The sequence below is a fragment of the Carettochelys insculpta genome, chromosome 14 (genome assembly GCF_033958435.1).
Source record: "Carettochelys insculpta isolate YL-2023 chromosome 14, ASM3395843v1, whole genome shotgun sequence".
In the NCBI taxonomy this organism is placed as follows: domain Eukaryota; kingdom Metazoa; phylum Chordata; order Testudines; family Carettochelyidae; genus Carettochelys; species Carettochelys insculpta.
Genome location: NC_134150.1, coordinates 15,069,311 through 15,092,500, shown reverse-complemented (window position 1 = coordinate 15,092,500; position 23,190 = coordinate 15,069,311). Strand labels below are relative to the sequence as shown.

Below are 23,190 nucleotides of genomic sequence, written 5' to 3'. Positions count from 1 at the left end.
TTCAATGGAAGGAAGCTAGCAAAGGTTAAAACAGCTAACACTTAAGTTTTTCCTAGCACCACTCATATGGACTTTCTTAACTACTCGGTCATGTAGCAACCACTTCACTTGTATATGCCAGTTTTTAATTCTTAAAGAAGATTTTAGGGGATATAAATGTCATGCACCTTAAGCAATCGGGGGGGGGAGGGGGAGTACTGTACTAGATGATTCTTCACCAGCAAGCGTCTGCTTTGCTTTTTTACTAACAGTTTCAGTAAGCTGAACTGAATTTTCCACCTAATAAGCCTGCCTCAGTAAAAATGACTCTTCACACAGAGTTAAAACTGACATACAGAAAACTTGAAAACTGTTAAGTACATTAAAAGCACAGTCTGTATATACCTATTTGTGACTTATCACCAAAAGTTATATTAAATGGAGGATAAACACAAAATAAATCTGGCGAGGGCTGTACAGAAAGAGTGAGTGTGAAAGGAAACCCACACACCATGGGCCTGATTTCACACTTCCTATGCCAGTTTAACCCCACTGACTTCAGCAAAGTTACTTCTGACTTACATCACCGTAAGCAATACCAGATAAGACCCACTACTTCTAGTGCTCTGCCGCCCAAAAAAATGGAAGTAATGTAAACTGCAATCTAGACTGATCAAACATAATTATCTCACAAAAAGGCCAACTGACGTAATAAGCTCAGAGAAGACTGACTAAACATGTACTCCTTCCAAGGATTCTGTCTTGCAAGTGTTTTTAAAACCTATGATTCTTTTGTTATTTAATAGGCATCCCGGCCCACATATTCTGGGAACCATCCTATTGCTATGAGAAAAATAACAGAATTTTATTAACATCAGATGAACTGACTCGTCTATATCAAAGAGATGCAAGTATTGTATCTGCAGCAAATGCTAGCTGTATTGCTTTTCTGATTTAACCTTTTCCTTGAAAAACTCTCTCTAAAATAATATATTGCTATACGATTAGGTCAGAAAGCTCCTACAATCTAAACAAACCACCACCACTCACCCCATCCCCCCAAAAGCAGCCCAAAGTGTAGTTAGCAAGTCACACAATCTCAGTTAAAAATTAAAAGAAATAATGCAACTGCTTGTTGCCCATTTTCTACCAGGAATTAGTTACTTGTTGAATAACATTTATGCCAAATGTCGCTTTCACCATTATTCTGATTTCTACCCTAGTTACGCCAGTTTTGTGTGTGCATGTTCATAGGTATAATGAAGGCACGCTTCGTTATTCAATGACTGCACCAAACACATTTGAAACATTACATTTTCAGGGTAAAGATGTACTCCATTTACTATAAGTTTTTAAATAATGTGTTCTAAAAATGAAATGTACGTTGTTGCCATAAGACATGGATGAAGTTCTTTTCAAACTACTTTCTATTGACCCTCAACTATGAATAGAGTTTCCTAAACTAGAATTCCAGACAGATTTGGCATTTTGATGGACACATGAGTTTTTATTTATTCTTCTAAATATTACATCATTTCACATTATTACAAACGTTGTTAAAGTAATAATGCTGCCAAATTTGTCTGATTCTTGACATTGTAACTGAGCTAAAAAACCTGCTTTCACTGTTATAAAAAAAGGAATGGGGGATTTTTGTTGTTTTTGAATTTTGAGGCACAGCATGAAGAAGTGTTTCACGCCTACCTCAAATGTACCCACTATAAATTTAGGAACTTCTAAAATGCACATTGCATTCCTTTAATTCACTTCTGCAGAGCTAGTCTGATAATAATATTGTAACAGCATTCTAAATCCTGTAACACTATTACAAAACATACCCTCCAGGCAACTTAGTCAAAACTTATTGTCTAAGCATGTAAAACAGTCATAACCTAAAACTATTACTACTGAAAGGAGGAAAAAGGCTCCTACAGGGTTTCTAATAGCCTACTGCTTTTTCCTAGAGAGAAAGCCAACATTTAGAAAAAAAACCATACAAAATAACCTTAATTATTTACTTTAATTAAGCTACTGGTCAGGAAAACCAAATGAAAGACTATCTAAATGGCAACATTTTAGGCGAAATCCAACTATTAAATACATCATTTAGCAACAGGCAAGAAAGCTTCTCAGTTAACATTCCTTTCTCACTCCCCACCCCCCACCCCAGTGTCTTGCATCGGAAAACAATGAGCAAAATCAGATCGAAAGACTTAAAATAGGAAAGAAAAAACAGGAGAGTGTGCTGGCAAAAGTTTATTAAAATACCTGAAGGTGCTTTTATCAGTGTCCTTAAGCAATTTTTTTTTTTAAATCAAGACTTTGTCAAGAGATGCATTTAAGCAAAGTGAAGATGTGAAAAATATCCCTTTGATTCTCCTGCAAGATAAGTTAACTCCTATCTCTGGCTTTCCCTCTCCGCTTACTTTGTAAAGTTCAGAGTTCTTTGGGAGGAGGCGGGTGAAAGGATAAATAAAACCTAACTTTTCTCCAACTCATGCTTGACATTTCAAAGCTGAAGGGGAAAGAAACACTGAACGAGAAAATATTTTAATGAAATTAAATTGGAATTGCATTTGAATACTGTGCCAAAATAGCAATCCATCCAAACAGATGGAAAGGCACCTAAAACCCCCAAACGCTTCCTTCCAGAACTGGAAAGACTTTACAGAAACATGTGAAGAGCGATAAGAAATGGGTGCTAATAACCTATGATGTTGCCGATGAAGAGGGAAAGAGAGAGATCTGGATATTTAAAAAAAAAACTATAAGGATGACACAAAAGCTACCAGAACGACCCTTCTGCTTTCCCAGGGAGACCCGCTCTACTCTGCAGATCTTGGTTCCTTGTATTTAATTTGTTCCCAAACTCCTTAGCAACCCCCATGCAGCTGGGGGGCGCAGGGGAAAGGGAATGGGATGGGGAATCAGAAAGGAAGGTCAGAGACCACAGCTCCCATGTCCCCAAATCTACCTCAGTGGCGACCCTGTTATGCATGGTGCTGGGGGGGGTGTTTCCTGGCTACTGCATTAATGAGTTATGTAGGGGCTAATGGGGCTGAAGGAGAGCAGCTCCGGGCTCCCCTCCATGACTCACATGGCGCACTGGCACGTCAGCGGCTGGCCGAGTCCCTCCACGGCCCGCCAGGGATTCGCCAAGAGGGAAGAGTCCGAGCTTGGCTCTGGAAACCAAACGCGCCCAGTGGCGCTGAGAGCCGCCGGGGGTCACAGGTGCTGCCTGGGCTGAGCAGAGCCACCCTGCCCCGGCGGAGGCCGGGCAGAACCAGTCGTGTACTGGGGGCCAACTCTGTTCGCCCCCGTCCGATCTCCCCTGAGCGCTGCCCCCCGTCCCCACCCATGGGGCAGGGAACTGGCCCCTCCGGCTGCTGCTGTTGAGAAGGAGACGTGGGCGCAGCGCTGGGCAGAGCTCCCCGCGCACCCCAGAGCGTCACAGCTCCCGGAGAGGCAGGAAGGGCCCCGGCCGGCCCAGGCGTCAGCCACCGACACCCGTTCTCGGGCAGAGAGCCCTGAGGGTCCTGTCCACCCCCCCCCCCCGCCTTGAAATGGGCAGGGGGCGACGCGAGGCGAGCCACAGGAGCGTGGGGCTGGATGCCCCACGGCTGCTCTGCCTGTCTCGGGCTCCCTCGCCTCCGCCCGGCAGATGACCGCAGCCCCCAGGCGCGGCGCTGCCGGGAAGGGCAGGGAGCAGTGGGCCCGCCTCGGGCTACCGCGCAGGGAACCTCTGCCACCTTCCCCCGGCCTTCCAGCCGCGCTCTTCAGCCAGGCGCTTCCCCGCCGCCCACTTTCTGGCCCCGCTCTCCCGCAGCCCCTCGCCCCGGTCGCAAAGTGTCAGCAGAGGCAGGTACAAACGTCGCCCCCCCACCCCAGCTCGCTTTGCCGGCCCCCGCGCCGGGCTTCGGAACCCCCCGCGACCGCTTTGAAACACCCCCGGCGCTCCCGGGACTGGAGTGGGCGACTCCAGAGCCAGCCGGCCGGCCTGCTTCCTCCCCTACCGCCCCCCCAAGAAAGGGCACAGCCGCCCGCGCAGCGAGCCCGGCTCCCGCCGAGGCCAGCAGCCCCCGCAAAGCGCGAGGAAAGTTCGCCGGGGCAGGGAGAGAGCCCGGCCAGCGCCTCCGCGCCGCGAGAAATACTTTTCTCTCCCGCACGCAAACTTTTCCCCCTTCCGCGGAGGGGCTGCGATGCTCCGGGGCCGAGGACGGTCAGGCAGCGGAACTTTCCCAGCCCCACCGGGACTCGGGGAGGAAAGGAGGCAGGGCAGGGTGGCAAAAGAGTCGGGGAGGGCTTTTCTTCCCCTTGCTGGGGGAGGAGAGGGGCAGAGAGTTAGCGCCGTCCGCTCGGCGCATCCTTAGAAGACGCACACCCCCAACCCCAAGCCGAGTTGGTCCCTCGCCTACCCAGCCCGCGGGGTGCAGGCAGAAATCCGTCTCTTCTGGGCTCCCGCTGCCAGATCACCAAGGGGTGGGGTGGGGGAGGGAGAAATGCAACAAACACAAGAACGAGAAGGTCAATAAAATAACGCAAACCCATCCGCAACGAGGGCAAAAAGAGTTACCATGAAAAACAAACCAAACTCCAGCCGCTCCAGCGCGCTCTCCCCTGTCCCGCGGTACTTTCCTGCCTGGCTCGAAGGTAAGTGGATCTATTTTGCGGGTGCGTGGTTGGGTTAAAATGGGTGCGAGGGGAGATGAGAAGAACTCACCATTTCGCTGGGATAATAAGGCCAGATCGGGGTCGGACTGGAAATGCTGAGGCTTCGCCTGCTTCCTCCGCGACATGCTGGCTCACACATCAGCTGGGGCAGAATAAAAAATTACTAAAAAAAAATCTTCTCAAAATTACGGAAATCGAGCCTCCCCCCCCTCCCCAAGCCGCGCCGCACCGCGCATGTGTCCTGCTATAATTATGATTATCAATAATGCATTGCGATTAATCATAGAGGGGCTCTTTGAAAGGCGATTGGCACATGGCCAGCTCTATTCAAACCCGCTCGCCTTAATCAATTAGGCGCTGATTTGCTGGAGACCCTTGTCTCTCTGCGGCTCCCACCCAATGAGTCGATCCATGTGGCAAGAGAGGGGGCTGGATTTCCCCAAAGCGGTTTGGATACAGTTTAACCCTCTTAGCAACCAGCTGGGACTGTTTCACGCCATCCCTGTTACTATAGGAATGCGGCCGCCCGTCCCCTGCTCGCTGCTGTCCCAAGCTCCGGGGGTCCCCGCCCTTGCTGCAAAAGGGCCCTCGAGGCAAATCACACCCGATCTGCGCCAAACGGGGCTGGGGGACAAGGACTGGCGGTGCTCCAGGGGCGCCGGCGCAAGCCACGCAGGACCCCGGGGGCAGCTCTCCCGGCCGGGGGGGACGCCGCGCAGCTGCGCGCCGTACCCGGGCTGCGTGGGGGCCCGGAGTGGCATTTCTGCCGGGCGGCAGGGAGCTCGGCTGGCACCAGCGGGTCGGAGCGCCGCCCGCGGCCAGACCGCGCCTTGCCCCCGCGCTCCCCGCCGGGACCGTCCCACGCCCGCGGCGGCGGCCAAGTTCAGTGTCTCGCTTTCAACAGCTGCACCCCTTCCAGCCCCTCTCCCGGCCCGGGCCAGGCCCCGCGCCTCGCCCGCAGCCGGCCCCGGGGTGCCACAGAGGGGCCGGCCGGGCCAGGGCGGCGCGGAACCTCACGCGTTTCCCAGGACAATTACAGCAAAGTTTGTGCCCGGCTACGTCACGAGCCGGGGGAGGGGCTCCACCCTCCACGGCGCCGCCGCCGGTTGGCTGAGGCCGCCGTCAATCCGCGAAGAAGGCGGGTGGCGGAAACCCGCCGACTCATCACCCCCGGGCAGCGCGCGGGGCGGGGGTGGGGCAGCGCGCTCCGGGCCGGGCCCGGCTGCTCGCTCGGCGCGGGGCTGATAGGGAGTGACACCTCCCGGCCCCAGCCGAGCCGAGCCGGGCCGGGCTGGACTGGACTTTGGCGCTGCGCTGCGCTGCGCTGTGCGGGGACTGCAGCGTGCAGCCAGGCGGAGCCTCTGCGCCCAGAAGCCCGCGCCGCCGCCCGGCCAGAGCCCCGCGGGCGGGTCGGTGTCCCGCGCCCGTTCCACTTAGCGGGGGTCTGGTTGCGGGACGGCGGGGGAACTGCGCGTTCCCCTTGGTGCGCTTGGCGGGTCCCCACCGTTCACCCCCTCCCCGTTTACGTACACGTGGGTCCCCCTCTAGCTCCTCCGCTCCCGCGGGGGACAGGCGGTTGCCCACGCGCCCGATGTTTGCTCGGGAGGTGCCGGTCGCACCCGGCCTGCGGCAACAGCCGCCGGACCCCTCGCACAGCGCAAGCCCCTGCCCCGGCTGGAACCGCGGGCTGCAAAGTTTGCTCCCAGGGTGGGACGTCGATCTCCAGCCCCCGGCGTTGTACAGCGCAGCCCGCACACGCTCACGCACCCGGGCCAGAGGGGCTTGGTTTGTGGGTGCTACAGAGCCCGTCGGTTTCTTCCTTCCCCGACGCGCCAAATTCCTCTGTGCGCGAAAAGTTGCTGTGCGGGGCGAGCCAGCGTGGTGCCGCCGTCAGTGTCTGTTTCTGGGCCATTCGCGGCCCCCCCCTCCTTCCCCTCTGGCTGATTTACTCGGTGATTGAAACGGCTCCTTTCCCCCGGTGTCAATATTAACCAACTCCGCCAAAAGCAGAGGCTGATCAGATGCAACTCATTGTAATTTCAAATGAGCCGGCGAAACCTAGAGAGCGAGAATCCCTCCAATCGAGGAACCGGCTCGCTCGGATGTGCTTCTCCCTGTTCCTAAACGAACCAGACTCCAAAATGTTTACCAAGGGGGGCGACAAAACAACACAACCCCCCTCCCCCCGCCGGTGCCTTGCATCCCGGACGCCGGATGGGCTTTTTCCTGGCTGGGACTCCCCCCCCCAGCATTTGGTACAGTAGATTTTGATAAAAAGACAAACGAAGCTGTCAGTGGGGCTGAGGTTGAAGAATGAAGATAATAATGTTGCTAGAGGTGGTTTTGCGGATGCCATTATTTTGCACTGAATATTTAAAGAGCTCTTCCGTCAGAGATGGATACAGTCAGGGCTGGGTGTCAGCCTCCTTCCCCTCACCCGCTGCGAAATACACCGAGGCAGACGGCCAGGCGATGTGTGGACATCCTGCTCCGCACACCCTCCTCGCCCCGGAGGGATTCCCCATCTCTTTCCAGCCGATTGCTCCCTGCCCGTTATTCGCGTTCACAATTTCATTACGTTTGTGTTGATTCCGCAGGGTATTTTCAAGCCCTTTCCCCCCGCGCAGGGCATGGGGTGCAGGCAAGTGCCCGTTGGGAGCCTCTAATTAAAACTCAAAAAGCCAGTGGTCGGGAGAAGGGCGAATTGGTTGGAAGAAACTTTAATAACTTTGTTTCGTTCCTCTCTTCCTGGCCGGGGTGGAAACTGACGCTCCGTGCTTCGGTTAGGGTCGTTTGCTGATTGTTTGGGTTGTGTTTGCTGGGGGCTGGAGAGGGGAGGTGGGGGGCAGGGTGCTGTGTGCGGAGAGAGAAGAATTGCTCTGTGTTGTTCTTGATTGCAATACATCAATTAAATGGCATTGTCGCCGGCAGAAGTTGTGAGTGTTCACACACATATACGGGGAGGGGGGTTGTTTTTGTTATGTCCCCTCCCGGCTTGCAGAGCCAGATCACACACACAGCCTGGAGATCTTCCTTGGGTTATTTACAAACAAAAACTGGGGTAATGTTTTTCATGCAAATCCGCCTCCGGTTGGAGAGCCGCCGTGCTAGGGAATCGATCCCGCGTTCACGGAGATGAGCACCGACGGGAGGTTGCAAGGAGGGGATAATTTGCAGTTCATTCGGGTGAGAGACGATTGCAAGGAGCTGCCGCGCAGGAGGCTGGATTATTGTTATTAAGCTTCGCGATCAGACATAACCGCCTCCGCACTCAGGGGTTAAAAGCGGCTCGATCCCCCCCGCCCCCCAGTACTTCCAATGCATCGTTAATAACGAGCTGGAAGACGATCCAATTGATTTCATATTTGCTGCGAATGTGCTTGTAAAGCGGACGGGGCGCTCCCTTCGGAGCGCTAACCCCGACGCTTCCCCCTTCCACCTGTGCGGGAACCAACTGTTTCAGGGGAACTCCGTCCCGGGGTGAGCCGGTCACGGGTTTCCGAGAAGAGCCCCTCCAACAGGGCTTGAAATACCGCTGGCCGTGCCCCTTAAACTCCCCAGCGCCCCGCCGCCGCACGGCGACCCCTGCTCCCAGGCGGGTTCGAAATGTGGGTAATTAGGAGCTTCCAGATGCTGCTGTCAGATGGGAACTTGGCTTTGTGCTCCGAGATATAATAAACTTTTGAGGCAGTCCTGGGGCGCAGCTAGCCAGGAGCCGCTATCCGGGACTGTTGTATCAGCAATCGCCTGGAATGCCGCTATTCAATACGCGCCTTTCAACCCTTGGGACCGTGTAGGTTTAGGTAGGACTACTTTTGTGGACAATGCTGTCAACAACCTTTCCCCTCTCTTCCCCCCACCCCCTGATTTATTTTCTAATGGCCATTCCTTAGGAAAAAGGAAAGGGGACAGAATGGAATCCTTCTCCATTATTACTGACAACTAATAATTGATCATGGCTCACAAGCGCGAGCTTTTAGCCAGATAATTGAATCGTAAGCAATACGGGTTGAGCTAAAGGCGAGAGGGAGAGAGAGAAAACTCAACCCAAAACAAAACAAATATAAGAGCGCCAAAGCGACCGGGGTGGTTGTTTACTTATTTATTTTTGCGAAGATCAGAGATGAAAATGACTAATGCCACCCAACGCGGCAAGGTGGAATTATTTAATTCAATTCTTTCTTTGCACGTTTGCTGCCTTTTGTTTGACCCGGGAGCCAACAAAATTTTACACCTACCCCTCCCTTTGGAGCTTATTGATGAAGGTGTTTCTGAAATGATTATCAAGAGATTTACAGCTATCACTGCCCACCTACAGGAGAAGTAATAAAATCAATCTCCCAATCAATCAGACCAGCCTCCCCCCATACCTTTTTAATCTATCCTTTTAACTTTTATTTACAGTTAATGAGTAAATGTGCTTGTTTCGAATTTCACAAAAAATGCCTCTGAAGGCTACTACCAATTTAGATATATTAATAACTAAGTAAGCAGGCTACATGAAGCTAGAGGAAGTGGTTTTACAGGCAAGAGGGTTGAAAGCTGAGAAAAATAAAATACATAAATGGTGTTATTCCTTTATCAGCAATGTTCAATATAGCTGTAGAAAGGAGGGTTTTGTATGTTCAGTGCTTAACAGGAAGGTGGGGGAAAGAAAAAAGAAACGTTTCAGGAGAATTTAATGTATATTTCTTTTGTTTCCCTGTGCACTTATTTTATGCAAAAGAATTCTGGCAAAACTACACCCACCATAAATCCAATCCTATTATCCTCCGTATAATATCTTTGTGTGATATTATGTCTTAATTTCTGTGTTGAGAATAAACCTGGGATTTTTTGGCAATGTAATACATTCTTTTTTAGTCAGTTCCTGTATTTTGACATTACAACTGATTGATTGCAAGGGCACAATTGTATTCTTTTATATGGTATGTTCTACATTAATAATCAAATGCTACTTAGATTAGTAACAATGAATTACAGATATTTCAGGCAGGCTCTAAAGGTCCAAAAACCACTCTGAAACACCTTGGAATTCAGTGGTCAGTGTCAGTATGGACAAAGTTAGTAGGGAATCTATAGGGAACTGAGAATTTTCTTGGCTGCCAAAGGGGATATTTTTTTCACAAGCCACATCCCCTTATAGCTCCATTTAATTTGTGTATCAAAGCCACATAAAGCCGCAATGCAGCTCCAGTAGAAACATAGACGTTTAGAAATGAAATGACACATAGTTCTCCAACCTTACATAAACTGGTTGAAATCCCACATTGGGAGTCAAAGACATATTCCACTTCCACAGGTTCCTACTACACCATGAAAGTAACTTTGTATGGAATAAAAAAGTATGACTCAAATAGGTGCACATCAAGAAAACAGCCTTAAATAAACCCTGATATCAATTTATGAAGTGGCCATTAGCTAGGCACTCTTCTCTGAGAACAGTGCCTTCATATGATAGGAACAACACATCATTTTTTTCAGATTGCTTTGAACCTAGCCATCTAGCAGGGAAGGCCTGGGTTTGGATAGCTTTTAAATCCCATAGTTATTACAATTATTTAATAGCATATTAAGTGGAAGATAGGTCTATGGGAGCCATTTGAAAAAAGACAGAAAAGAGATGGTTTGGGAGTGAAATTGCACATTATTGCACTATTATTCTTTCTACTTGATTTCTCCTTCAGGATTTGTTTCCCTTTGAAACAGTTCTGCTAGATTTCTCTAACTTGTCCAAATAAAAACAAAAGGCCAAAATTTCATGACAATTGCCGTATAACTTATACATGAGCTCCTACGACTACAAAATTATCATTTAGCATGGGGTAAGACCCATTGTCACAAACTGATTACTTTCCTTTCTAGAATCAGCCTATCAATTCATATTCAGCAACAGTGTGTGATTACTCCAGTTTGATGAATAATAAACTATTAATGACTTAAAGTGTCTCGGACTCCAAGGGAAAATATTGCTCAGGTAAGTCCCAAATTTCATGCTTAATTAAATAGACCTGACAACCTAACTCATTTTCCTGCACAATTTTCTAAAGTTTCATTGAAGATGGTGTAAATACTTTGTAAGTACAGAAACTTATAATATTAAGTGGCACTAACTTAATATGTCATATTACAATGTGATAGTGATCATGCGATTTGTATCAACCCAACATGTTGATTCCATAGTGTTTGCTTTCAATAAAATAGATATGCTGTGAATAAAGCTTTACATTACATTATTGAACTCAGTATATTCTTCATGGTGCAAACTCTGCATTCAGTTCAGCCCAGCCCTGTCAATGGAATTGATTTGGTGTGGCTGAGAGTAAAATTAGGCCTGTTGTGCGTAAATATATGTTTCCATCTGATAAGAATATTTTCTGTTGTAACAGGGATTTTCTTCTTGTGTGCAAGCCACAATTTACTAAGGAGATTGTATTGTGCACCAGCCTGCCTGCCTTTCACAATAGTGCAGGGCACATGCCCTCTGTCATGAAAATATGCTATCTAGCACCTACAACACTTGCCCATGTGGAATATAACATTAGGACATTAATAAGTCTATTTGTAGCTATCCTTTAAAGCAATTCAGTGTCTGGAAACAAAGAAAAGGGTTAGCACCACGTGCAAGCCAATTCTTTGTCGGCCACCAGTGATCCACAGACAAATCTGAGCATGGAAACTATATACTATCAAAAATTAGTTACCACCGAGCAGGGGAAAGACTCCTTTTCCTGCATACCAGACTTAGTGCATGGAACTGTGCAAGAAGGGAATGGATTTCACCTCCACCCAAGGACTCATAAACTGGAAAAGTGGCCTTTACTCCTTCACATTCCCTATGTGACAGGCTTGAAGCTCGTAGTATAGCTCTAATAGGCGTTTCCTAAATCTTACACTGAATTATTTCATCTTCTAATCTTCTATTGCTGTCTTTACCCTACTTGCATTTAGAGCCTAATTCTGTCCAAAATGAGTGCAAAATGGTGCAAAAGCTAGGGCAGAATTTGGCCCTGAGTAATACAATTGTTTTGTTATGTCTAATTGGCTCTCTCCCAAACTTTCTATAGATTCAGTCAGATCATTTGGGTCCTACAACTACCCACTATTGATGGGACCAATGATCCCAGTGGAAATATGGCCTGAAAAAGAATTTAGGTTGTGATCCAAAAGCCATTGATGTCAATGGGCATCAGTTTCAGTGCCAGCACTGAAAATTGGGTCACTCATTGAGTAAATTTTGCAGCTTAGAGCACTACGTACACAGTTCTTATAGGTCATATATAACAGTTTCTCAGCCTTCTTTTATAAAGTACCCCTTTAAAATATATAAAGTACCTCTAGACTTTCCTTGCATACCACTAAGGGCACAACTACCACTGGTTGAGAAACATGGTCCTATGGTAATCTGAGGTCCTGAAACAAGTGCCATCCAACCTTTCCAGATTACTGTACCCTTTTCAGGAGTCAGATTTGTTGTGCATACCACCAAGTTACACCTCACTTAAAAACAACTTACTTACAGAAACATGGAGGAATATCACAGAAGACTACCACTGAAAACTTGGTGACTTTCTACCATCTTATTTTCAAATAAACGAATTGGAATAGAAATATTGTACTTACATTTCAGTGTAAGGCAGGGGTCAGCAACCTTTCTGAGGTGGAGTGCTGAAATTTGACCTTTAGAACTCTATGTAAGGACTGAGTGCCAGTGATACTTTTTAAAGTCATTAATAGTCCTACTTACAACAGCTTCATTAATAAAAAAAATAAAGATGCAGTGCTTTACTGTTTAGGCATATGAAGCAGTAGAAACAAGTCATTGTCTGAATGAACTTTTAGATTATACTGTCTTTACTAGTGTTTTTTTATGTAGCCTGTTGTAAAACTAGGCAAATATCTAGATGAGTTGATGTAACCCATGCAAGACCTCAGTATACCCCAACCCCTGGTTGAGAAACGCCAAATATATAATACAGTTAGAAAAAAATATTTCCAAGAAAACCCAAAACTAACAGTACATTTATTTGTAGTTTGTAAAATATTGTGCATAATTATTGGCAAACATGAAAAGGATGTGTTTCCTGCCTCGAGGGGTGTGCAACCTAAAAGATCAAGCCTAAACTCTTCATTGCTGAAATTCATTCCTGTGCAGAATGCATGCGTTTTATGTAATACTTCAGCAGAGCAAAGGTCCGGTGCACTGGGGCACATTTCACCCTGTGCGAACACAGCTACATGGGGAGTTCTCTTGTTTGAACAGGGCAAGATCAGGCCCATTATCAGATGCATTTGAACACAGGTGACTTTTGAAATGGAGGCTGGCATGCAGCTGTCAGCATCAGCAGTGACAATAATCAATGCTCAAAACATCTGCCTGTTAGCAGGCTGCCTCTATATCTCTATTTCAAATGTAAAACTTATTCCCCAAAACATATATCCAATCACACCAGTTTGAAGGGGTTAAAAATAACTCCGTGTGTCTTTAAAATATGCTCAGCCCTGCTTCTGCTGTAGTTGTAGATGCTCCAATTTTTTAAGCAGCATTGAGGCAGTAGCAAAGCAATCATATTTTAAATTGACAGTTTTAGAATCTGGTCTTATTATAACTCTAGTGAACTCTATGGAGTTATACCAAGGATGATTTTGGTTAATTTTTACACCATTGCATCCAATATGAAATCCCATGTTTAATTCCATAATAAAGTGAAATTACTGATCCTGTTTTTTCTCCCTAAATTGTAACCTCTTTTCTCACTCTTGCTTTTCAGTCATAGAAATTTTTCTTGTAAAATCCAGTTTCTCCAATTGCTGCTTTTCATAGGACTTCCAGGACTGCAGCTCCTTTGCCCCAGTTGCAATGAATTACTCTAAAGTCAGACCAACCCTAAATGTGCTCAGGTAAAAAAAAAAAAAAAGGGACATGGGTGTGAGTCAAATGGGTGAGAGATGAATAAGTTTACATTCATGAGACTCAGCATTCCCAGGACCATGTAGACAGAACAGGCAGCTGCCTGGGGCTGCAAAATGTTCGGTAACACTTTGCTGTGCTAGTGATCATGTGTTGTAAAGGGCCTAAGATGAACAATTTGTCGACAGTGACAGAATCGTGGAGCTAGTGCTGTCTGCTCTGTTCATGGAAGCCTACAGGAACTTGTTCCCTGATATTCGTACGCTTGGCAAACAGCTCACTGCTTATCAAAACAAAGAGGATATGGCATTTGCTGCAGACTGTTCCTTAATGTACCTGTTTAACTATAGGTAATCCTGGTTCTTCAAGGAGCTTATACAATGAAGGTGTAGATAACCAAAGACAGAAATTGTTAGTGGCTGTCAATATGTATTCACTTGTTCTGATAGGGCACAGTGATGATCGATCCACTGAACAGTATGGAAAACTAATAATGCAATACAGAATATTGTAATGCTGTAGGACATCCTTTTCATTTCTTCTTATCCTAATTTCCTTGTGGTAATGCTTTTAAAATCAAGCAGAGTGATAACTGTAATGTCTAGAAACAGCCAGAATTTAATATGGAGAATTATACACAAGCAAACCAGTATTGGAATTGTATCTGTTTAAAGGAGTTGTGTATCCCAACAGAAAAGGCATTGTTCTGGGCTTGTAGTATTGGCACATAGCTCAAAGGTCATACTAATTTCAGTTTAGAAACACAGTGCAACAAAATAATCTTTAGAAATACAAAGGCTGAAAATTAAAGACAACTGAAAAAACTTAATATGTTGATCAGTAAACAAAGTAGTGATTTTCACTGTGCCCAACAAATAGTAGGTATGAGCCAGAAGCAAACCTGAGATAAACCCAGACTATTGGATTCGGACTTTGTATCTCATGGCCATCTTTAAAATGTATTAATTCGATTCACCTCTGTGGTAAAGGTGGAGATGCAGTGTGTACATACCAAGTACCTATATCACAGGAGCAGCATCACAGGTCAGATTGGCTCCATTGGATCTAGTTAAGAAAGAGCCTTTGTCTCTGTGGATCCTCCCAGGGAAGAAAGGGAGGAGTCTGCTCGCTCCTCAGAAGTGTGCTTTCCCCTCGAAATGAGAGAGGTCTCCTTGCAAGTCCAAGAATCAATGCAGAAGAAGTGGAGGCCCTGGCAGACTAAGGAGGTGGAGGAGAATAGGTGCACCACACTGCTTCCATGAGACCGACCTGCTGAGATCCCCAGGAAATATAATACCCCTCAGAGTCGTACTACACTTTCATGGCTTCCTTCCACAGGACAGATTCCCCTTCATCTGGGGTATCCCTAGTCAGACTAGTCCTCAGGAGTGATGCCAAAGACTGGATTGCAAGGTGCCTTTAAGATGATAATCCTGTATCTTCTGTGAGTCCCTGTGATCTCAGGAACCCTTTGTGGTTTGTGGGCCAGACCCCTGTCTCCATGAGAGAAGACTATAGGAGAAAGTCTGTGAGGTTTCCCTCAAGGCGCCCAGCTAGATGAGTGTTACTGCTTAGGGATCTGATCTGGCCCAGAATAATACTAACACTTTGCATGTACATAGCACACTTAGGGAACGTCTACATGAGAAGCCTCTGTCAACAGAAATCACCGTCAGAAGGGATTTCCTGGCAAAACTTCTGTTAACAGATTGCGTCTACACATAAAAGCAGATGGCAGGAGCAATCTGGTGTGTCGACAGAGAGCAGCCAGACTGCCTGGCCCGCTCTCAACAGAATGGCTGACCGGAAGCTCTGCATACAGGGCTGCCTGGTGAACCAAAAGACCTGTGTTGACAAAAAGGCCCTGGAGTGTCTACACTGCTGTTTGTTGACAGAACCCTATCAAGAGAAGTGTTATACCTGAGTGAATGTGCTGGGTTGTGTCGACAAACTGTTAACAAAACACATTTGACCTGTAGTCGCTCTGTGATTTTTTTCCAGCAAAAACCCAGTTTTGCAGGGAAAAGCCACTCTTGTAGACATGGCCTTACTGGGTAGTTAGAGCATGTTGTGGCCCAGGTTCCACATAAATGACATGATAATTAGACTACATTATTTGCATGGCTCTTAGCTTTTTAAAATCATTCCAAATAATCAATATTATTTGTATATGAGCCTGGAAATAATTAGGTTCTGGACGCCATTACCTAGCAGATTAACAGTCTTTGAGGTCTTGTTTGTTTCATGTTTGGCATTTTATTTCGCTTTGGAAAGGGCCAGAATGTTGAACTTGCTTTGTACATGACTGTAGTACCACTAGCTAAAACTTTTTCCCTCAAGCTCAATTCATTTTAAATTGTTGTTATGCTTAACAAATTTCCAAATGGGAGTCTAACTGTTAATACACATTTTGCAGTCCATGTGTCTATCACTTTAATTTCATATGCATTTTCAATTACATTAACAGGAAGGCCTCTAAGGTGTCAATTTAACTGAAAGACATTGTGCATTTCAGATATTACAAATATCCACTTTTCTGGTTCTTGTGTGCAAAAATAACCCTCAGAAATATCAGAGAGTATTTTTACGGCTGAATTATCAAAAGCTTTGAAAATATTGCCCGTTTAAAATTTTATTCATGTTGACATAAAGCAACCCAATTCTTTCCCATTTATGTAAAATTTTTGCCTTATGTGATTTTTTTGTCTTCATTAATGATGAAAGAAATCAGGTTTTATGTGGAAATCCTGTTTCTGGTCTGCTTTACCTGGTAGTATGATTTAATTTTCTCATAGAGAAAACATACATCTGAATTTCTCTAAGTAATAGGTACCTCTTGTCATGTTTGATAACAGCCATTTAAAAGGAATTCTAAATATACTCTGAAAGATGAAAAAGCAAAACCAGCTCTTATGTGTCCCTAAAAGAATACAAAATCAGGCATAGCAAAGCATGTACAGTACAAAGGAGACGTGTTCTATATCAAGACTACTTTTGAAATGATCACAACTGCATTTAACCTACAGACCAAACTACTGATGACTAGCAGTAGCGCAATGTGATAATTTTGCAACTTTAATTTGCTTACAAGAGTCGACAAAAATATTTTCAAACATATGAATTTTCTATTTAATTTCATTACAAACATCTTTGCATTGTTGTTTTTAAATATAAATGGCTTGAGACCATTGTATCCTTAGTGGTGCTGCAGGGTGTCCCAAAACCTATGTTTGATGGAAGGATAAACATTCATTAAACTTCAAAGGCTGCCAAAACCTCTAGTTATTTTGATTTCGGGGAATAATTTAAATTAATCCCAATGTTTGTGTAGAAAATATGTAAAGTAATCCATTTCTCTGTCTGTCTCCAGCTTTGAGTGCCTTGCACGCTTACAAAATGCTTGACTAATGTTTCCTGTTTTGAATAATTTGAGGCAAAACGAATGCTTCATCGCTTGTAAAAGAATGCTGCTTTAGTGACACTAAATGACAAATACAACTCACAGCTATGTGCTTATATCATAGCATAACTTCTGTTGAGGTACATGCACAAGAGACGCTTGTCAATGGGCATATTAAAACCTAATTCAGTAAACATTATTTTTTAGCAAAAGAGTCATTAATGTTCTTTTAAGAGGTTTTACAATTGAGGCCCCAATTCGGCAAATAACTTATTTCCCGTGCTTAAGGACTTGCTCACTCAGGTTACATCTACACTAGAGTTATTTTGAAATAACTTTGCTAGCGTCTAGATAACGCACACACTATTTCGAAATATGTGCTATTAAGACGCAGAATACCGTTATTTCAAATAAGCTGTAATGGGCTTCAATGGCACTATTTCAAAATAGCGCTATGTGTCCAGAAATGCTATTTCAAAATAGCTGGGTGCTGTTTCGAAATACATTTTGTGTGTAGTTGTGTTATTTTGAAATTAAATATATCAAAATAGGGCTGCAGTACAGCTGTAGCCTCAGAGCCTAGGGAAAGCCTATGGTCAAACTTTAAACATGAAATTTCTTTTTCTAATTAGTTGCTCCTAAATGGGGCAAAGCTAACCAAGAAGCTTAAGTTTTAGAAGCAGGGGTGAATTAATCTTACTTTTTGTTAATATTTAAAATTAACACAATTTTCATCATTTGGACTCTGTGCTAGGAGATAAGCACTGAAAGAAAAATGAGTCAGAGCCTCAAATGTTGTGTATACATGTAGCTTTTCTGAAGGCAGGAGATATATCCATTTACATGGGCTGAGGCTGTGGCCTAATATTTATGTTCAGATATGTGGACTTGCAGCACTCTCACTGAGCTGTAGGGACATTTATAGAAATTGAACTGTAAAGGTACAGGGCTGGTATTACAGAAGACCAAAACAATTTAGAACCTCAGCTACAAGTCTTTTCTTTTCCAAAACTCCCAGTAACTCGAATGGGAGTTTTGGCTAAGTAAGAACTACATGATCAGTCCCTTACTGCCATATGAAATGAAGCATCCAATTTTGTTTGTGCTCATAAACTTGTAACAGTCAGATTGTCCTGCATTGACTTAGGCAATGTACTCCACATGAATGATCAGAAATGTTTACAAAATGAATTAGTTTGACTCCAGCTTCCTATCCAGAAAGTAATCAAAGTGAAGAGCCAAGCTATTTCTGAAATTCCAGCTCTCCTAACTTGAAATGCTGAATGCTCCCTCTTTCTGCCTACTGGAGAAAAATATATTTACTCTGTACTGAGGTCATATTGAGTACAGTTCACAATACTTCAAAACATGGCACAAACAAGAACTACTTAATTCTCATGTTGTCCCTGTGGCATTAGTAAGTATTATGACTATATATGATCTGGCTATTAAAATAATTTTTAAAAGTGAAATTGACCACCAGTTAATGAATGATTAGTCCATGACTTGTAGCTGTTTTGCTGTGTTAAGTGTTTCTTAGTTTTTTGTTTAACTTCCTCTGATGTGTATATGCACTCCCAGGCACATGTAGTTGGGACTCATCTAATGTAAACATTTTCTTAATACGCTTGCTCCGGGTTGGAGGCCCTCACTATTAAATCTTGGAAACTGATTTATTTTGTCCTCAGTCATCTTAATTTACAGTTTAGCAAAATCAGAATTCTCCCTAGAGAACAATCTCACAGTAAACATCAGGTTTTGTTGAACAGTACATGGAAATTATTATTTAAGAAAGCAAAACCATTATTTTAAATGTTTCTTTGGGCCGGAGGGAGGTGCAAATAAAATTATTCTTTTTTCCCAAGAAAGTTAGACTCTGACTTGGAGAAGCATCATTTGCTATGACGCTGGAGATTGCCACAGGCCAGACAACTCAGCTAGAGTAAACTGTTGTACCACAAAAGAAATCAGGTATCAAATGTAGCCATGTTGATTTACATCAGGTGAGGAGTTGCCCGCCTGTCCCTTTCTTCGTTATTTTAAAACCAGCCAAGAGTTCAGTTACGTAAGTCAGATCCTTGGGTGATACACATTGACACAACTCTATTTGCTATCTAACATCAGCGGAGCTATAATGATTTCCTGCAGCTGAGAATATGGCCCAACATATATTAAATCAGATATATTCATGAGATATTTGAGACAAGGATTCTGTACTTCTCCATTCAATAGAAACCCACTGAGTAGAGATTACAGGCTGAGACACCTTATTATTTCAAGCTTCCAAACTATCTTTAAGAACTCACAGGAGTAGTGAGAGCAAACAACAGTTTAGGAAAACAGCATGACAGGATATTTCCAGCATTCATAAAAAAGTTTCTGAAATGAGAGGTCAGTAAAGGGTTAAATTTGGTGCTTAAGTAGCTCGACTTAGAACCCATATTTGAGCCTTTTCCATCTGAGAGTTCCTACAAGAGTATGAAGAATTTTATCAGTGACCTTTCTGCATTTGATAACATAATGCCTTTATTTCACCATTCATCTTTCCACCACCCAATCGGTATCAATTATCCGTATGAAAATACCATAAGACATTTTCCCCCCCTACACCTCAAAACCCAGAATCAATAGAAAGAATGACAGTGGCTAGTTTGCACATTTGAAATGGTTTATTTGTTGCAATCCTGTGCACAAGATGTTTATCAGTAACCACCAGACAGCCATGCAGAAGAAACAGCCTTAATTCTGTCTGAGACAGCCTCTTATTGCTATTGATAGTTAGCATCAGTGTCCAGTCTGAGAAATGGAACTGCTGCAGGCAACTTCAGTCAAGACATCCTATTGATCTACTGCTTCCTTTGCCTCCCTGAAGCTACAGGAGAAAAATAAAAAAAGGGAGAAAAGCTTGCCGCATGAGGGGCGATGGAGCAACCTGTGCCTTACACTCATTCAAAAGGGGTGTGTATGTGCATGGATATTCCTGATATTCAGCACCTCAAACAAATGTAAATCATGCACATAGACATACTAAATATAAATGTCAATGTGTTGGCAACGTCCTTTATATAAGAGGTGTCACTGGAACTACATTTTTACAATGAAACATTTTTGGTGCTTTTTATTTTTCATTGACTTATTGCACATCTATTATACCCTGTCTACCACAATCAATCTAAAGCATGATATCTGAGACTTCTATTCATAAATAATACATCTTTTGGGTCATTTTCATATGTATCCCAAGATTTACAAGCCAAAAAAAAAAAAGAAAAGAAAAAGAAACAATGTGTGGAATGCTCAAATTCAGTGGATAAGAATATATTGCTGCAATTAACTAATGTTTGTGTATTAGGTGGTCATCTTTATGGTACATACATAAGGGTTTGTAATTTAGAGGTAGAATCAACTCTAAGGTTCTATCATAAAATGCTCAAAGAGGAACTTTTTCAAAATTCCCCCTTTTTTTAACAGAGTGAGACAGTGCTAAATGCATAGATTCAAGTACAGAATAATGAGTATCATGTGTGAACATATTATTTAGCTGAGCCTAGCCTATTATCTTTGGTATTTAATGACATACAAAAGTTGACCACATTACATAATGCATCTACGAAATAATACTACTTTTCTGATCCATACAGCAAAGGACCTCAAAGTATATCACACAAAAGTTAGGTAGGTATTATTATCCCCATTTTACAGATTGGCAAACTGAGGCAGAGAACAGTCGCGACCTCATTTTTTTCAAAAGTCCACACATAACATTAATCACACCTTTCTTTTGTTTAGCTTTGCTTTGCTTTTTCTGTACATGTGTTGCAGAAGCAAAACAAATGTTTGTGTTCTTCCACCTGAGTGCTGGAAAGAGCTCCACTCAAATGCAGTGAAAAAAGTCCTCATATTTTCCATTTCCAATTTCTTAGGGAAAAAAAATACTCTCTTTCTGAATAGTAACAGAGAGGAAGCTGTGCTAGTCTATACACTGTCAAAACAAAAAGCAGTCAAGTAGCACTTTAAAGACTAGCAAAATAGTTTATTAGGTGAACTTTCGTGGGACAGACCCACTTCTTCAGACCATATCCAGACCAGAACAGACTCAATATTTAAGACACAGAGAACCAAAAACAACTTAACCAAAAACTTAACTCAGTCTAATTCTTGATCTTCCCCCCCCCACCCCTCCACTCTCTGATTTGCTCACCTTGATTATCTTTTTCTGATTGTCCTCCTTGCTTACTGTTTTTGGTTCTCTGTGTCTTAAACATTGAGTCTGTTCTGGTCTGGATATGGTCTGAAGAAGTGGGTCTGTCCCACGAAAGCTCACCTAATAAACTATTTTGCTAGTCTTTAAAGTGCTACTTGACTGCTTTTTGTTTTGATAATCTCTTTCTGTGTCCCCAAGTGAATGAGTATTCTGGACGGGTGCTTGCCAGAGGAGCAGCAAGACGGGCTTGGGGAGCTGCAGTTGCTGCCTGTATGGGGGGGGTGGGGCAGGGAGGAAAGACAGAGAGAGAGAGTTGCTGGGGAGAGGGAATGACAGTCTCTCCTTCCTTGTCTCCACGCTGTGTTCACCTGTACTACATGCTGGACGCAGATTTGGCTCTTGTAGTGCAGACAGTCTGCAGCTAGCCAAACTGGCTTTGTTCCACTGCAAACAAGGAGGAAAGAGGGAATGCTCAGTCACCACTCAGAATGGAACACTGCTCTGCAAGGCAGCACACAGGTGGCAAGGGAGGAAGAAGCCTCGTTGTGGGGGGGAGGTGGGAAAAGAGTTTGTAGCTCTGGGAATTTCTCATCCTTTCCCTGTTGGCCTGGGAGGCCTGGTTTGGGAAAGGCCCATGAAGTTCACTTCCGCAACCACAAACTGGATTACATCCCCTTGCATCTATTCAGTGCTTGGCAGGGCATTCAGCTCTGGACTGTGGCCCTTATGCATACAGCATTATCAGATTAGTCCTTCAGCGCTGAAAATTTGCTACAAATGCATTTCACATCAAAAGTGAAATGAAGTTGGATGATGCAACAGAAGCAATTTTACATTTCATAGCTCTTTTAAAACACTTTTCAATAGAAAATGAAAACAATAGGAAAAAGGGCTACATTTAACTTCCCCTTTTTATAGTTAGACTTTGCAAATGAGCGTTGTATATGCCTTCAAGTGTCAAAGGTGTGATAAATGCACACAAAACTGGCCCATATCACAAAACTGTTATAGTGAACTGGAACAAAGGGGCCGACAGCCACTGCAGGTCCCAGGGTAAGATAGGAGGGGACTGGCTTAGGGTCCTAGGAGGGATGGGGCCAAACGTAGATAGATAGTCTGCTCATAGCACTGCTCAGATTGCTCCCTACTCTCAGAGCCACCTGAAGAGGCACTACCAACATCTTAAAGGGGGCTGGAGCTCTCAACGCTACTGCTGCTGAAGTAACAGTAGCGGCAACTGGAGCTCCAGGCCCCTTTGAAGTGCTGGGCCCCAGGACAACTGCCCCCTTTGCCCCCACTGTAGGCAGGCCTGAACCAGAGGAAGATTTAAGGTAAACTAAAAAGGTCCTCTAGTATATGCTGCTAAAGCAGTGAGCACAAACAGAAGAAAACATAGCTCATGATATCTATAGATCAGTGATTTTCAAACTTGCTTTTCATATGCAGACACCGAAACATTTTCAAACAGAGTGCAGACCCTTTTGGAAAATTTAAACATAGTCTGTGGAGCCCTGTATTGAACCTGGAATCCTGGTTGAAAAAACCACTGCTATGGATATAATGGCCAGATTCTGAGCTGGTGTACGTCTATGTAGCTCCTCTGAAGGCATGAGAGCTATGTTGGTTTCTCTGAGCTGAGGCTCTAGCTCCAGGGTGGCAATAATTTTCACAGAGGGGCCACTCCATGAGTTTTGGTACTTGTCACTGGCCGGCTATGGGTCCTCCAGAAGGGTTGGAACCTCCAGAAGGGGGGGGGGGCATCTGGGGGCTACAGAGAGAAACAAATAGTGCATGTGTGTGTGTGTGAGAGAGAGCGAAAGAGAAACTGTGTGTGAGAGACAGACTTTGTGACACAGATTGTGTGTGTGCTGCACTGTGTGCGTGACACCCACTGGTTATGTGTGACAGTAACACAGAGTGTGCACGCTGGTTGCTGCTGGTAAGGTTCTGAAAGAAGCTATCCTCTGTCTCTTTAAGGGAACTCTGTCCTGCTTTCTTGTTTTTCCCTTCCCCTGCTCTGCACTC

The 23,190-nt window shown here is 44.6% G+C and overlaps 1 protein-coding gene and 1 long non-coding RNA gene across 4 annotated transcripts in view; one reads left to right on the top strand and one right to left on the bottom strand.

Moving 5' to 3' along the window:
* Positions 1-5,934, bottom strand: part of SALL1 (spalt like transcription factor 1) — a 17,373-nt gene extending 11,439 nt beyond the window's left edge. Inside the window, exons 1-2 of the mRNA XM_075008611.1 lie at positions 5,383-5,934; positions 4,700-4,792 (exon numbers count right to left, since the gene is read on the bottom strand). Coding sequence (XP_074864712.1) covers positions 4,700-4,775 — 76 coding nt within the window. The 5' untranslated portion in view covers positions 4,776-4,792; positions 5,383-5,934. The remainder of the gene's footprint in view (positions 1-4,699; positions 4,793-5,382) is intronic.
* LOC142020603 (uncharacterized) overlaps positions 4,380-23,190 on the top strand; it is a 120,897-nt gene continuing 102,086 nt past the window's right edge. For all 3 annotated transcript variants that reach the window (XR_012647455.1, XR_012647454.1, XR_012647456.1), the window contains exons 1-2: positions 4,380-4,629; positions 10,516-10,627. This is a non-coding gene — a long non-coding RNA (uncharacterized LOC142020603). The remainder of the gene's footprint in view (positions 4,630-10,515; positions 10,628-23,190) is intronic.